At 40.0% G+C, this 16,458-nt stretch overlaps 1 protein-coding gene across 6 annotated transcripts in view; it reads left to right on the plus strand.

Annotated features, from left to right (window-relative positions):
- Positions 1-7,007: 7,007 nt before the first annotated feature.
- PTBP2 (polypyrimidine tract binding protein 2) overlaps positions 7,008-16,458 on the plus strand; it is a 44,270-nt gene continuing 34,819 nt past the window's right edge. For 3 of the 6 annotated variants that reach the window (XM_052666454.1, XM_052666455.1, XM_052666456.1), the window contains exons 1-2: positions 7,009-7,165; positions 8,688-8,718. In XM_052666454.1, the coding sequence (XP_052522414.1) occupies positions 7,158-7,165; positions 8,688-8,718 (39 nt within the window). In that variant the 5' untranslated portion in view covers positions 7,009-7,157. Of the gene's footprint in view, positions 7,166-8,687; positions 8,719-16,458 lie in introns of all 6 variants that reach the window. The other 3 variants (XM_052666453.1, XM_052666458.1, XM_052666459.1) reach the window with 2 other exon arrangements.

Genomic DNA, 16,458 nt, shown 5'->3' on the forward strand with positions numbered 1-16,458 from the left:
ATGGCCACTCAGGTAGTCCAATATGTATTTTATTACCTAATTTATCAGTTGAAAAACAAACAAACAAAAAAAACCCACTTGTGTCTCTTCGGGCTGTTATGAACTCTAATGTCTTGCTCAGAAAATCATTTTGGCTTACAGAATCACAGAATGGCCAGGGTTGGAAGGGACCTCAAGGATCATGAAACTCCAACCCCCTGCCACATGCAGGGCCACCAACCTCCACGTTTAATGCTAAACCAGGCTGCCTAGGGCCCCATCCAACCTGGCCTTGAACACCTCCAGGGACGGGGTATCCACAACCTCTCTGGGCAGCCTGGTTGTGGCTTACCCTTGCCCGTGGGTCATCTGCACCTCACTCACGTTGCAATAGTGAGTGCCACAGCAGTCAGACCCTTTGAGTGACACTGTGGGGTAATTTCCTGGCTTTGATCAAATAAATGCTTTAGCAGAATTCATTTTAAAGGCCATAATGTTTCAATGTGACACACTGTACTGCTCTAGTCTGCACTGGTGTAACCTCACCTTGGGCACTGCATGTGGTTCTGGGTGCTGCAATATAAGAACATAAAACTATTGCAGAGTCCAAAGGAGCCCTATGATAATAGGGAAAAGTCTGGAGGCTAAGACATATGAGGAATGGCTGAGGTCCCTGGGTTTGCTCAGGCCAGAGCAGAGGAAGCTGAGGGGAGGCCTCATGGTGGCTGCAACTCCTGGGCAGTGCTGAGCTCTGCTCTCTGGTGATAGTGACAGGACCAAAGGGAACCACATGGAGCTGTGTCAGGAGAGGGTGTTAGAAAAAGGTTTTCATCAAAGAATGGTTGGCGTGGAACAGGCTGGTCATGGCACTGGTCATAGCCTCAAAGCTGCTGGAGTTCAAGAAGTGTTTGGACAGCATGCTCAAACATAGGGTTTGGGTGTTCCTGTCCCAGGTCTTGGTGCAGCCAGGAGTTGGATTCAATGGTTCTTGCGGATCCAACCTGGAATGTTCTATGATTCTAAGGAACAAGTTCTGTCATCTTTTTTTTACTTTCTAACTTACATCAAGGTTAGATACTTGATTTGCTCTGTTGTGACATATGTGCTTCTACATGATATCAATGTAAAGCTTTTAACCAGGAATGATTTAATGGGCTCCAGTAGCTGGAAGAAAAAAAAAAAAAGTATTTCTTTCATGGAAAAATAGTCAAGACTCTAAAAACCACTCTATTCTCAACTGGGAAATGTACTGAATACCTGCTTTTTTGAATTCTGTGTTACTGCTTAGGAATGTGGCTCACACAAATATTGCCTGTTGGCTCTAATCCATGGATTCCCTTGCTGCCATTTTTAAAAATGGAGGAGCTATTTTCAAATCTGCAGTATCTATGAAACTACTTGTCCAGTGATGAAAGAGCATACAACTGCCAATGCTTTTGTTTGAAATATTCAAATAATGTACTTCTGTAACTCCGTCATCATGTTAAGGCTTTTAATGATCTTAATTCCTCTTTTGTTAAAGTAAGGGTTGACCACCTCCATAGTTAGCAACGATGAAGTCATTTTCCCCTTTAATAACACTATATTTTATCAAGGAAATATTGCCTTCAATTTTAGGAATGGGTTATAGTTTTCAAAGCTTTCATATAGGTTAAGAGATTTCATGTTCGGTGATTCTGACTCTGGAGGAATGCCTCTTTGAGGATTTCCTCACAAAGAGATGCCTGCTTTGAAGATTTTCGTTTTTAAAAACAGTCACATTTCTGGGTCTCTTCTTTGAAGATACTTTTCTTAAAGCATTTCCGTTTCACCAGTGTGAACAGTATCAGTCTGAAAATATTTTCCCCCTATGATATTCTTTTTGAAAATTCACATGTTCCTGTAGCAGTCTATAAAACAATCTCTATTAAATAAGCCCAGGAACCTAATATTGCTTCTATGTAAGGTGCAAAACGGTTTGGAGGAACTTGTGGAAGAGGAGGTGTTGTGAGAGCGCGGTTTTGAAAAAGTGCTGCAAAAATAATTCCATTTTCTGACATCAAAGTGTAAAGTGGAAAGGTGAGCTCATATATCACTGGCATGACCTTTTAAAAATTACTGTGAGACACTTTTTACTCCTTTTAAATTGTAAAGAGTTCAGAGTTCAAGTTGTGGATTCCTGAAATCAATAGGAAAATTCCCATTTCAGTCAAATTGTGCAAAGACTATTCTTGGAAATTGCTGTGAGATTTCTTTCTTTCTTTGAAAATGTATTGTTTTAATTTACTATGTTGCTGGGGATTTGGGCTCCTTTAATTTCTAATGTGAACATTCTGTTCATTTCTTTCTGTTAAAAAAAAAAAAAAAGTTTTACTTTTTTTTCCATCTTTTTACTAATTATAGTTACCATGTTTTAAATCTATGTGACCTCAGGCCTTGTACAGGCATGGGATCCTTGAAGATGTTACAGTAAGTCTTCTGTCTGACACTGGCCTGTGAGTTAAGAAGGTGATAAGAAAATATAGCTAAGCAGCCCATAAGCTTGTATCTATGCCTAGTTTTGTGACACAAACTGTTAAGCAATTGCAGTTTATTTCTCAAGTATGCAATTATTTACTCAGGCTGCAACTTAAAGCTCTGGTGTGAGTCCACTCCTGTCAGCAGGAGTACAGATCTAGGCTGGCAAACCACACATCAGAAAGGCAGCCGTTCTCAGTGCCTGTCAGTCACACTACCCATACAGTCATGGGAACGCTGGCTTTTCACAAACTACTAAATAATTTTGTTAACATACTCGGAAAGCAATCACTACTTTGGTGTAGGGATATTTCAGCTGGTTCTCCTAGAATGCCCAGCCAGCCTTTAGACTGGCTGTCTATATGTAATAACAGGGATATTACATACATTTAATTAGATTGAGAAGCAGAGAACTTCCTAGCCTTTGCCTTATAACCTCACAGACATATCTTTGCTTTCAGAAAGAAATCATTCATTTCACCTGTTTCAATGACAGAGCAAAGCGGTGGGAAGAAAGCTGCAGCCCTGCTTTTCCCATGACACAACCCTCGCACTGCTACCAACCAGCTGAGGCAAAGAACAAGTCACCTTCAGTGTATGAAAGACATATGCAACCATCACATTTGTAACAAAAATTGATCTCCAGACCTAATGAAAGTAAATGGGCATGTGTTTATAAACAGAAAAAGTGGTGGAAAAAGGAGTACCTGCTCTGGGAATAAATTTCCAGGTGGATATGCTATACAAACGAGAGAAATGTGAGCAGGCAAATGATAATCTAATTGCCAAAATCTGATCTTTTAATCTCTATGAATGCTTAGTAAAGTGCAGTATGAGCTCTCATGTTTTAGTATTTAAGACTGTAGAGAACAGTAACACTCCTTGCCCTTCCAAAATAATCTGTCTTCTAGGAGAAATGCTAGAAATAAAATGCTGGAAAATATCCTGTGGGACTTGGACCAGTAAGACAAGTTCTGACCTGGACTCAAAAAAATTACTTTTACTTAGGGTACAGCACTTGTAAGAATTACTTGAGTAGCTTTAAAACTTAGTTCAATAAAAGAAAGTAAATCAACACAGGCTGTTGGAAAAGAAATGTTGATTAAGGACATTGTTTGCAGGAGTACAAAAAGATGAATAGCTACTAATAAATTTTAGGACTTTGCTCAAAGTCATCTAGGGAATTTATGAATTATGAAGTTGATAAGAACTGATTTAAGATAGAATAATTTGGTTGAATGCAACAAAAACTGGTAAATGGAATGATCAACCTTTCAAAAAATATCCAGAGGAACAAATGTACTTAGCAACACCATTCACCCTTTATATAAGGAAAACAAAGAGATGACAGAGGTATCTAGTTTTGGTCATTCAGACAAGTGAAAAGCTGTTATGTACAAGTATATCCAGCAGCAAAAGAAATAAAATTCTTCACAGGAGTCAATATGTATGTGTTTTAGGATTGATTGACAACATGATATAGTCTCAAAAAAAGAATTTGTTGAAGTTCTGTGCCCAGATCCCTTGAGACTAAGGTGATACGAAATTAGCAGGTACACTCTTTGATACATGAATAACTTATTACTTATCAATTATTACTAATAGATTACTACAAGAGTTTATATGAAGGTACAAGAAAAAATAGTGTATATTTTTACAGTAGAGGGAGGTCACTTGTAGCATACCACTGGGACCTCTGCTGTTCAGCATATTCTTAAATGATCTGGAAAAAGGAGTGATTATGGTGGTGACCAAGTTTGCTGATGATGCTGAATTATTCATGGTAATAAAAACAAAAGCTGACTGTGAAGAATTGTGGAAAGCTCTCATGATAATCAGTGACTGAATGATAAAATGGCAAGTTAAATTCTGTCCTGAAAAATGGAAGTAATATGCAGTGGAGGGGAAAAAAAAAAAAAAAAAAAAAAAAAAAGCTAAACTATACATGCAAAATGCTGGAATCTAAAATAAATGACTACCACACAGGAAAGAGCTTAAGTTCTGCGAAAATATCAGCTCATTGTTTAGCAGCACTCAAATGTGGAATTCAGATTTGCTTTATCAGTAAAATAATAGAAAAACAAATACAACAAAAAAATATTAATCTATATAAAAGCATTTGGTTTGTAATGAATAATGAGGACCATCACAAACTTCTAGAGTAGAATTAGGAAGGGTGTAGATTAAGGTAAGATAAATTACTGAAAATATGGAATGACTTCCAATAAAGGAGAAGTTAAATTTACAAAGACTCTCAGTGTAAAACTGAAGGTGGTATGTGCATTCATGAATGGTACGGTTAGGATAAGAGAGAAAACTACCCATCTATTTTGTTAAGAAAACTAGCAATGGATAACAAAGGAAATTATCAGGCAGCAGGCTCGAAACAAGCAGCGAGAAATATGTTTTACATAGTGTTCAATTAAATTATGCAACTTGCTGTTCTCAATGTTGTGAATGCCAAGAGGTATTCAGATAAATGCTTGTAAGAGATATCCTCTGCAAATACAGATGCTGTTTTTTCCTCAGCAACTCCAAACTCAGCACTGAATTTGAGACAAGGTACTTAATACAGTATCTCTGTATGCTTCCTAATTCCTACAGTCTTTCACTAAGCATATACCACTAACTACTGAATTGCTGCAGGACTATTCATTATTCACTGCTCTTGAAATAAAAAGGAAACAATCAGTGAAAGAGAAACATTCAAATGTAATAGTGACCAGAGGAAATTATTTTGGAAAATATATTACTGCAGGAGTGTGTATAATCAATGAGTATACAGATGTATAATCAATAAGTATTCAGAGAAGTTAGGCTGGAAAGCTTATTGCGTTAGAAAGGGATAATTAGAAATGAATGGAAAGCTTCCCCATGTCCTGGACTCACAGAAGAAGACTCCAAGAGGAGCAATCTCGAGAAAGAGACCCTTCCTCCATGGCAGTCAGCCCTTAAGTGGGGTCTAGGAGAGCTGCAGCCAGGCTCCCCCCCTTCCAGCAGCACAGGTTAATCGCCTTCACCTGTGCTCCTTTGGCTGACTCAGTGCTTGCCTCAGGTGATCAATCAGAGGTTCAGGCTGTGATTCAGTAGTTCCCATACAGAGTGAGATTAATAGAATTTTAAAAGTACTGAGCTTTTCTGTTGCTAATAATAATCTACACGCTTAACTTCCAGTTAGAATAAGGTGAACACAAGACACAAACCCAAGTGTTTCATAATATAATCAGTAAATATGGAGGGTTTTGATAGAGGCGTTTTACTGAATGGTTGTCTATTACCAAGCATTTCAGCCTTTTTCTGAAATACCCGGTACAACACTTCAGCAGGAAGTTAACAGGGCAGAAAGAAAAGGAGGTGTCTGTGGCAACTTTTTTTTTTTAACCTTCTAAACTATGAGAAAGATAAAGCAAAGACTTATTACAGAGAAGACAGATGACAAACTCAATGCTTATACTATCACTGTTTAAGAATATACCAGACAACGGTGTCCAAAAGCATACTGAAATGCTTTTAAAGACAAAGCTACTTGAAGAGGAAATTGAAATACTGTATTGAATAAACAACTGAATGAATTAATGCATGTTGACAGTTTGGTGTATTTTTTTTTTTTTCTTCTAAGATTAAATGTTCTTAGTTAATTCTAAATCAATTATTTCTTTTATTTCTGGATTCAAGGTGACCAAAGTTTTGCTCTACAAATTCAGATCCATTCCTACCTCTCCCATCTGTTCTTTTGCTATGTAAATGTTTCCCAAACATTGGAAATTCAGTTCCAGTTTCTGTTCTGCTGTAAACAATTACTGCTTTCTCCTCCATCTCCACTATATGGAGGAGTAAATCACTCAGAGGACAAACTGAGTGAGTGTTGCTAGTTCATCTATCAGATGGCTTCTGGTGGACGTCATGAAATAAAGAGGAAACTGGAGTATCACAGTTGCATCACAGAAGAGATGCAAAATGGTTTTAAGATGACTCCCTTTAACATCCTTCTATGCTTGGGATCTTTTAGGCACATTAAGGTCATTTTCAGATTTTCCATCATAGGTATGAAGACATTTTCTTGAATGTAACTTGACTATAAAGTGAGTACTGCTTTCTAGAAACCTCGCACGCCCTATGAAATGTTAAGACCAGGCAAAGGAAGCAGGCACGTGCTCTGCTACTGGAGTTGCCGGAAGAGCGCGGCAACAAGTTCCGTTCAGAGACGGAGCACCGGGGCAGCACCGATGGCACAGTCGTCTTTATTTTTGAAACGATACTTTTGTCAGCTACAAAGGAGACTACGGTCTGTGTCTCTATCAGACAGACTCTCACACAGGGCAGGAGCTCTCCCAAGTGAGACGGCGCCCCGCGCTCCCGGAAAGCCCGCCGACACGAGGAGCACCGCCCACTTCCACGGCGCGCCGAGCCGCGGCCCCGCCCCGTTCCCGCCCGAGGCCTGGCAGGCTCGCGCCGCCTCACGGTCCGGGCAGCTGATGGCAGAAGCTTCAGGCACGCCTTCTGTGCGCGCTCGGGACTCCGACGCATGCCCCGTAGCGGTGAGGGACGAGGAGCGGAATCCGGCGCTCGGCAACGTTCGGCAATTTCCGTGCAGGCCCCGCCGCCATTTTCTCGCAGGCTCTCCGTGCTTGTCGGTTGCGCGGCTCTCCGTCCCGCTGGTCAGCGCTTTGTCCTGCTCGGCGATGGACGGGTGAGAGCGACTGCCGGGGCTGGCGTGGGGGTGGGACGAGGCCCGGTCGGCCGCGGCGGCGGCCGTGCCGTCCGCTTGGCTCCTGGACCTCTCCGCGCGCCGGGTCCCGTCGCGGCTGCGGGGCGTGGGAGCGGCCGCCGCCCGGCGGCGAGGGGACGGCCGGGTTCCGGCCGCGGGAGGGCTGGGGCGCGGGGCCCCGAGCCGGGTGGGAAGGGGGAGCTCGGCCTCCCCGCAACGCGGGCCCCTGCCGGGGTTTCGGGTTTACGTAGTCGAGGGCTTTGGGCCGCGCGATCCCGCCCCCTGCTCCGTGTGCTACTGCCCCGCGCCGCCCTCGGGAGCCCCTCGGCCCCGCCGTTGCTCCTGGGCGCGGGGCGAGAAGCCGCTCCGTGCGGCACGCGGCGTGTGTTGGAGCGGGCTGGGGAGGAGGAGCGATACCGGCGGGAGCTCTTTTGTTTTAGTCCGGTAGCCCTCTGGCTTCCTCCCCTCCCCAGGTAGAAAAATGCCTTTGTGTGTGCGGGAGACAGGCTGTAGGAGCCACAGAAAGGAACGCTCCGGAGGAGCCGGGAAGCAGCTAGGGCCTCGCTTTGGCGGGCAGAGGGCTCAGGGCCCGAAGTTTTGGACCCGGGGAGGGAGGGAGCTGCTGGCTGCTGCCTTCATCAGTATAAACACAGCACCTTCCTGCTGCCAGATGCCCAACAAGTTATTTGTTTTGGCTCAAACACAGAAGCAATCCCCTTGGCATGCTTTAGGAGCGTAACCTTTCAACTTTGAGAGTTTTAAAGGCTTATTATGGTTACTTCTGACTGTCATGTTTGGGAGTTACAAGTCCGGCCGAAGAGGTCTTGGCACTCATGAGTGTTGTTACGCTGTGGAATGCTTTCACCCGTTCATATTTTACTTTTTTTTTTTTTTTTTTTCTTCTGGTGGTGTTTTCTGCTACCTTTGGAGTTTTGTTGCATAGTGTAAGTTACAGCGTTCTAGCATCTAGGAATCTGCATCTAGGAAGATGGTGTACCTTGGCGTACCTGTTGCAGAGTTCCATGTAGATAGAAGATCTGATGGTTAAATTTTGATACCAGCCAATGTGTTCTTTTTCCAAGCTCATTTCAAAACCTGTGTTTATTGCTTTCTTCTGTAAGGAGTTCTCTGAGTTGAACTGGATGCCTAGTTACAGGGTTTGTGAGAAAAGTTCTGTGTTTACTTTTAAGTTCTTCCTTTTTTCACCCGTTTGTGATCTCACGTCATCCAGAAACCCGTGTTTCCTAAATGTACTGCCTAGTAGTGTGTTGCATTAGAATAATGTTTACCTGAAACTTTGAAGCCTATGAGCAGGTGGAGCTTCCGTAGTTTTTTCCTTTATATTCTGTCATCTTTTTTTTCTTTGGCCACATTTTTTGGATTGGGAAAGTTGTTAACTAATTTGACTCCTAATTACTCTGATGTTGCAGAACAAACCAACAAAAGCCCTTGGTTTTATGAGAACAAGTTGGTTGACTTATGTTTCTTTTTTTTTTTCTTACAGCATTGTCACTGATGTTGCAGTTGGTGTGAAGGTAGGATGTGCTCTTAACAAATAAGCGGGTACACTGCTGATACAAAATGAACTGCTTTGAGCATGTGTCATTGCAAATTTTAACACTTTAAGCAGTCACTGTCAGCTGATATTTAGTCAGCAGTATATGCTTTATTAACAAAAAATCCCTAGAGATAAATTGGAGGCCCTACACAAAAGACGCTTCTAGGCACTAGACTGTAAACAGGAGTTCTAAATTAATGTAGTGCTATCAGATTCCTATTTTAAAGCTTTATTTTGCAGACTATTTTTCAAAACAATGCTGTCTCTTGTTTTTTGTTGATGTTTTCATCTCCCCTCATTCTCTTTCAAAATAGTTAACGCTGAAATTAAACAAAGTTGTTTTGTCAATACAGGAAAAAGTTAGAGTTTACATAGGCAGAGAAGTAAACGTTTTCCTTGCTTGATTTTTTTCTCTCCAAGTTTAGTTACAAACTTATCGTATTTGTTGAAACAAGGAAGGAGTTTCCTGTAGGTTATTAATTATTTATTTAACTTCTGTATCCAGTTTTGTTGCAAGAACTGGATCAGTACTTCATAAAAACATCTTGAGAAATAATGGGAATGGAAAGATCTGTGGGAGAAGAGAACTTAACTTGTTAATTTCAGGGTATGCAGGAAAGTTTTCTTGTGAATATGGTCTCTCCCACTTGTCTGGGGAGTTTGAAGCTGTGTTGCATAGCTGCCTTTTCACCTGAAGCTAGTTTATGTTAACTGCTTGGTGAACCAGGTTTTGTGTAGTAAAGCTGCCTGGCTCAGGTTCAGTAGTGGTTCTGCTGGATTTGGGCTAGCCCTTACGTAATGCAGTTAGCCTTTAGATAACAGTGGCTACTGTGTTGGGTGAACCTGCGTTATGTTTGAGTAAGCTCTCTTCTAGGATGAGTTGTAATGAACTGTATGTTCTGGACCTACCTGGGTCCATGTGTGTGTTCAGTATTGCAAATATATCATTCTTGTACAAAAAGTACAGTTATTAAAGTACTTCTGTGGGAGCTCATTCCATTCAGAAATACAGACTGGTACAATTGTTTCCCCATTATCTGGGAGGACAGTGTCAACTGCCTACAACTGTAGGAGTGTATTTGACAGTTAAACTCAAGTCTTTCAGAAATAAACTGCACTACATGAAGAACTTTGTGGCAAAACAATTCATAAAATCACTCAGTCATTTCTAATGAAGAAGCAATTTCAGGCAATCCATGTATTATTTGAACATAAAATTCTGATGTTCTTAATTCAGAAGTTGATTCAGTATCAATTCTTAGTATGAATAACGTAGAATCTTACAAGAATTTGAACATTCCTGAAATACTTTGTGTGTAGAGCAATTTTGGAACCATATTTTCAGGTACTAGCAAGACAATGAGTGAAGGCACATGGAATGACATAACTACTTCTTTCTGCTGATTGTAGAAATTGTGGATATAATATAAGAAAGGCAAGGGAAGTGTATCAGAAAATGATTAAGTTAAATACAGGGAAATGCAGGCAAGTATATAAAGACATGATCTTTGTCATGTGAAAATGGTATTGTTGATATAGAAGGAAACAATCTATACACAGGAGCATAGGGAAGAAAATAAAGACAATGGTTTTCTGAAGGAAGCTGTTAATAAATAGGATAATGTGGACTGTCTCGTAGAGCTTCTGTAATTGTCAGGACACCAAGAAGAATGTGACGTGGAATTTCTTACCAATTCATATTCATGTTTGTGTAAGCAATCTCATGTTGGCTCTCGTCATATTTTCTAGAAAGCATTGTGAAACACTTGTGTGTTTCTTTTCTCCGATGGATGTTTGTGCCTATTAAGAAACCTAATGCTCTAAAGGTGGGGGATACTTTACCTGGTAGTAAGTATAGATGATAGGAAAAATTCATGGGGCTTTAACTTAGGTGTCATCTGTTATTAGGGGTGTATTGGGAGTGGGTAGAGAGCAACTTTTGAGTGCCAAGGTCTTGCATCAGCAGACTTTATGCTTGTTTAGTACTGCTTTTATCATGATTGGGCAGCCATTAGAAGCAGACAAGGATTTATCTGTGCTTGCACATGATGACTTACCCAGGCTGTTTGTGTGACCTTACACTTGACGTTTTTTGTACCTGCTGTATGTGTGCTGATAGAGCTGATTTCCTTATACTTGGAGAAAAAGCCTGTGACCCTTCTCTTAGAAAATACGGTTTATCAAAATCATCATCAACTATGGAAATTGTATTAACTATTTTGTGGCAGGCTGCTTTTGTAAGCAGAAAAGTGAGTTTGTTAGCTATGTTTTAAACCCATTTGTTAAGACTAGTAGAGGAAGTTAGCAAGTATAGACAGGGGAGAAAAAAAATGGGCTTTCAGCTCTGGGAACTGTATGTAGGCGAGTATAAATAAAGGGAATAATTGCTTTTAATATTCTCAGTTATATAGTCTAACTGCAAATTTCTAATGAGGTTGTAAAATTTAAGTTATTACTGTTTATTTGTGCTATGCAGCATGGCTTGATTTAAAGCATTTTTGTTCAACCAACTCTTGAGTGTTCCATCTTTATTTTATTTGTGTGCTGAGTCAGAAGAAATTAATACCAAAAGCTGAGGAAAGCATTTAGCACAAAATGAAGGAGTGGAGAAATGATGAATGTTATTTGAAAGCTTGGTTTACGTGTTGTAAATGTGGTGTTCTGTCGAAAATCAAATGCGTAATGAGAACATACTTCCCGGCTAATATCTGTCAGAGAAGCAGTCTGCTTATTTTGTGGAAGAACTAGGATATGTCAAAATGCAGATGACTTGTGGCCATAATGTTAAGTAATTCATACTTGATTTGATATGTAGTGTCTTGTTTGGCTGACTTGGAATTCACGGCGTGCTTTTGCACAAAGTACACCCCTTTCAGTACAATTTAGGTAGCAATATGAAAATACTGAGTTTTAACTCTGTGTCAGGTGTTACTTTGTGAACTCCCACTGTTTATAAACAGTAGAACAACAGATCTAAGGCTTCCAGTAGCGACAGTAATACTGTGTCGAATGTTCCTTTTTCAGGTTTCCATTTCTTGAAGAAATTCTGTACATCTTAAGTTTATGGATTTGTTTGTGCACGCTTTTGAAAATTGCCATGTTATATAAAATGTTTTTTTCTGACTGTACATTTTAGTTGCTCTGTTTTTATTATGTGTGGCCCATAGTATTTAAAACAAAATGGCATTCTAAATTTCAGGGAGTTTCAGAGACGAGTTAGCATCTTATGTCTGTAGTCAGTGAGGAATGTCAGTTTTGGCATTTTGACATCTGGATCCAACAGCTGTAGTTAGAATTGCTGTCTTGTGTTCTCCTTACAGTTACAACACTTTGATCTGGCCAAGTAAACTTACTTGGTACTTGGAGTGGTGGAGGCCTTTAGACACAGTGAATGTAGGAAGTATATAATCTATCTTTTCTGTGGAGAAATAATGAAAATCTTCAGAGATACAGAAGCTGTGATGGAAAGAATGTACCTTCCAGAGATGCAGGGAATAACTGTACAGTTATACAGCGAGCTGCTAGTTGGTATTGATAGTTCTCTTTGTAAGCGTGGGCCGCTTCAGTTTAATGTATCATCTTTCTCCTGATTGGCACAAGTAGCTGTGCAGTGAATGTGGCCTGAGCAATTGAGTGACTCATTTGGGGATGTGCACTGCACGTTTCAGGATGGCTAGTCAGTTTGCTTATGACATTCTACCTGATGAGCAGAAAAAGTGGTGGGGCGAGGGTTTTTTTTCTTTGTTTGTTCTTCTAATACGTGTACTTGGTACATAGCATTTGGGAATTTGTAACACTGTGGAGCTGCTTTGGGTTACAGTCTGGCCAAGAGCGGAGCTTCAGCTGCCAAATGTGAACAGCCCAGGTTATATCTAGGAAAAGAAAGCTCATGTATTACTGTAAATACAGGTTTGTTTTGAAGATCTGGGAGAAGGATTTTTTCCCAAGAGTGAGAGCATCAACTTTTTTAGAAGGCTTAAGAAAAGAGGAAATTCATTGGGATTTTAGTTGGTAATGTTAGGGTTGGGTGGGAGATGCTAGAACATAGCATACTAGTGCTTTCTGTTAGCTTTCTGACAAGCGGTCTATCACAAAGGTCCTCTTTTCCCTGATTGCTGAAATTTAACAGTGTGGAGGAAAGGCAATAGCTAAAACCAGCACAAAGTTGAAGGAGAGAAATAAGAGAGCGCTGAGAAACAGTGTTTGTAAGTACTCCCTAAGCAGTATTCAGTTCTTTTCTTTTAAACTCAAATTCTGAGAGATTTTCCTAGGAAATTATAGAAAACTGAGTGTTTTTTGCTACTAATAATGGAGAGCTTCATTATGGTGGAAACGTATTTTGGTCATATTGTGACTTTTTATTTAAGCTGTTTGTAATATACTTTAAAAGGGAAGCACAGAAGTAATCAATTAGAAAATCTAGCAAGTTAACAAAAGAATTGGAGAAACTGTGTTAGCTGGGATAATGATTACAACTATATTCAGCGATATTTTGTTACAGCAGCGCTAGTAAGGAAGAATATTCTGAACGTTCTAACAGTGAAGTGGGAATGATGTGTAGATTTATTTCTTGAGCAGGAGTATGTAAAGTATGTCCTTGATGGCAAAAGCAACTGAAACAATACAATGAAAGACACCTGTTTATGAAAGATGTTAAAATGGACCCTGTTGAAGGTGGCTTTCATATTTTTTTCTCAGGTCTAAGTCTGCTACAATTCCTCCTTTTTATTTCTGTAACTTTTTTTCTTAAGGTGACAAAATGATTGGGTACCGTGTCAATTAAAAAAGAAAAGAGAAAGCTGAAAGTGGAGAGAGAATAAAAGTATTGAAAATTTATACTGTGAATGCTTACAGGAAATTTCTGTTGTCTGTTGCAAATTGGAAGTCACTTTTCCTTCATAAGAGAACACCTAGACTTGTGTATTAATTGAGAGGACTGCGGGAACAGAAATGTGATCATATGCCCAGTCTTTAGAGCTCGATGAATGTCAGCATTAGGATGCCTTTCCAGTTTCTTAGAACTCGTGAGATCTGTTTTCACAGGCAATTGAAGCTGCATTCCAGTTTTTCCTGCCTCTGTGACACCTAAGGCACAAATGTTTGAATTATCATTTCACAAACCTTTCTTGGGAACTTAACCAGGTTGAAACTGAGCTGACAAGGTTATGACTTAGGTCTTCTTTAGTGCATTGGGGCAAATCTGACATGACTGCATGAGCTCTTGTAGCAACATAGATTTTATATGTCTTGAGATGGGCAATAGAAACAAACTGCTTAGGGCCAAGGAGAAGATAGGACTGTTGCTTTTGGTTGTGGTGTTGGTTTTAATGAGATTGTGTTTTTTACAATCTACTATGGGGACCAATGTTTGATTTCAGGCTTATGTGCTGTGCCTTTTATTAAGCTGCAAATACATACAGCTGTTCTTAGGTTTTCATAGATTCAGTTCTTCCTTGAATACCTAATGTAATTATTGCATTAAAGATTTTACAGTAGCACTGGAACTTTCCCTTCATTGTTACAAGTATAGCAGGTGGTCAAGTAGGAAATACATTTCTGATGGCTCTTTTAGGGTTGTAGAAACTGCTACAGAATAACACTTCTAGATGCCATCCTATTATTCTGACCGATAAGGTAAGAGCATATCCGAACGGTATCTCCTGAGTGAGCTATTATTGCCTGTTCCGGTTTTCTCCCAGTTATGTACATCTGCTTCAGAGTAACTGTTTCTGTGCTGGTGAAAGCAGAATAATAAGTCTGACATGCTGGAATAAATGATCTTTGTACTTCATCCAGGGCATTTGAAGTGACTCGTCTTTGGCTAGATTTCTGACTGAAGTCTTTCATTACAGTTTCAAAGTTTGAGTTTTTAAAAGAGAAGCTGGGTGGCATGGTTTAAGTGAAGGCTCTTAGCACTTCAGCGTCCTGGTGAAGCATGCCCATCTTGATCTCAGATGCTTTGAGAACTTTGGCTCTGTTTTCACATTGTTTTGATTGAGAGTCTGGAGGCTTTTCACAGGAGTGGAGACTTGTCTCCTTTCAGTTTTAAAGGCTTCACTTTCTCTTGATTGTGCATGCTCAATTTCTGAGAATTCTGTGGTATGTGTTGGGCTTATAGTTGAAAGATAAAAAGCAAACTTTTTCCTAGATAGATCCTTACTTTAATATTTGTGGACTTATTATTTCAGTTAATTGTTAGGAGATGTCCCCAGCCAACCATATATTGTTTACAGCATGGAAAAGGATTGAAATAGGGAGAAAAAGAATGCAGAGGATAAAGTATGGGAAGGCAAACATATTTTATCCTGTTACTTCACAGGGAATTTAAGGCCAAGTGATGTAATAGGATTCTGAAGCACTCATGAAGACATACCCCATATATATAGGGTTCTGATGAAGAGATAATAAGCTTATAATTGAAATTACGTGCTTTATAGAATACCATGAAACAGCAGCAAATTTCTTTTAGGTTTTATGTATTGACTTGGTTTGGCCTGTCCTGACTGAGTCTTCTGTGTTCCTGTATATGTGAGAGGTGTAGCAGTCTCTTCATTAGGAAATGTGGTGTATGTGTTTTGATAGCGGTGTGCAAAGTCAGAGAGTATGGCAGGTCAGGTATTTCCTTTTCACCAACAGTATTTATGTTGTGTATTTATGCAGTGTTGCATTAGAAATGCATCCTATTAAAATAAGGCATTCATTACATTCTGTTCCATCACGTATAAAATGGGGGGAAGAAAAAGAAGAGCACCATATTTGGGTGTTTAAAGTGTGTTGCCCTGTCCTTTCTAACATCCATGCCCCAAAGTTAATTCAGCTGCTGGATGCTGAAGTAGTTGGCTTGCATGTGTTTGTCTTGGAGAGGGATGTTGCTGTCTACGTTAGAATTCTCATTACAGTCTCCCATACTGCCAGATTTCTGGCTCTTGCTTTTAAATCGTTCCCAGATATTGTTAGAAATGAAATATTTTACAGTGCTGTTAGAATTCTTTAAATCATGAGCTGTCTCCTGGCTTGCCAGAGCTGTTGGTGTATTCCTATGCAGCTCAGGTTCTCTTTTGTTCCCTCATGAAGGGCAGGGATGGGGGGCAGGAAATCATCCTGTCGCTGGGAGAGGTTTGGAACATCTGCATGTTGTCTGTTAGAAATCAGAGAATTTAATGAAGCAGTATTTTTTGGTATCTTTTTCTATGTTTTCTAATGGATGTCAAAAAATGATTTTAGCTGATGCTGATGACATCTTAAAATGCAGTTAGTTTATTTGCTTATTGTTTCTAGTATTATCAGTTCAGTGTTTGTGTAGTGTTAGAAGAGACCTGCATGTTCACACACTGCTGGTAAATTCAGAGTTTGTCATGTTATGTGCAGCTGTAACTTCTCACAGGAGCCTTTGTAGCCTTGGATTACTGGAAAAAGAGCTGATAGTATTTCTCTTCTATAAACAGTTGTCAAAAACACTCCGATGTTTGAAAGACTAAACCTCTCTGGTGGTTCTCAAGCCAAAATTGAAAAGTTTGGTATCTTTTTTTTGTGGTTTAGTAGCCTTTTTTTAAAGGATGCTGGTAGTAGCTGTAAGGTCTGGGCATTTTTGAAATACTTAACTCCTATCTGCAGTGTGAGGAAAATCCTTGGTAAGGACTTGTAAATAGTGGTTTTTTATTAGCCTGGAAAGATGGTGTGACTGTAACAACTTCCTGAAATGGCATAGGTACTTAAT

This window comes from Tympanuchus pallidicinctus, unplaced genomic scaffold (assembly GCF_026119805.1).
Source record: "Tympanuchus pallidicinctus isolate F22 unplaced genomic scaffold, pur_lepc_1.0 scaffold7, whole genome shotgun sequence".
NCBI lineage: Eukaryota > Metazoa > Chordata > Aves > Galliformes > Phasianidae > Tympanuchus > Tympanuchus pallidicinctus.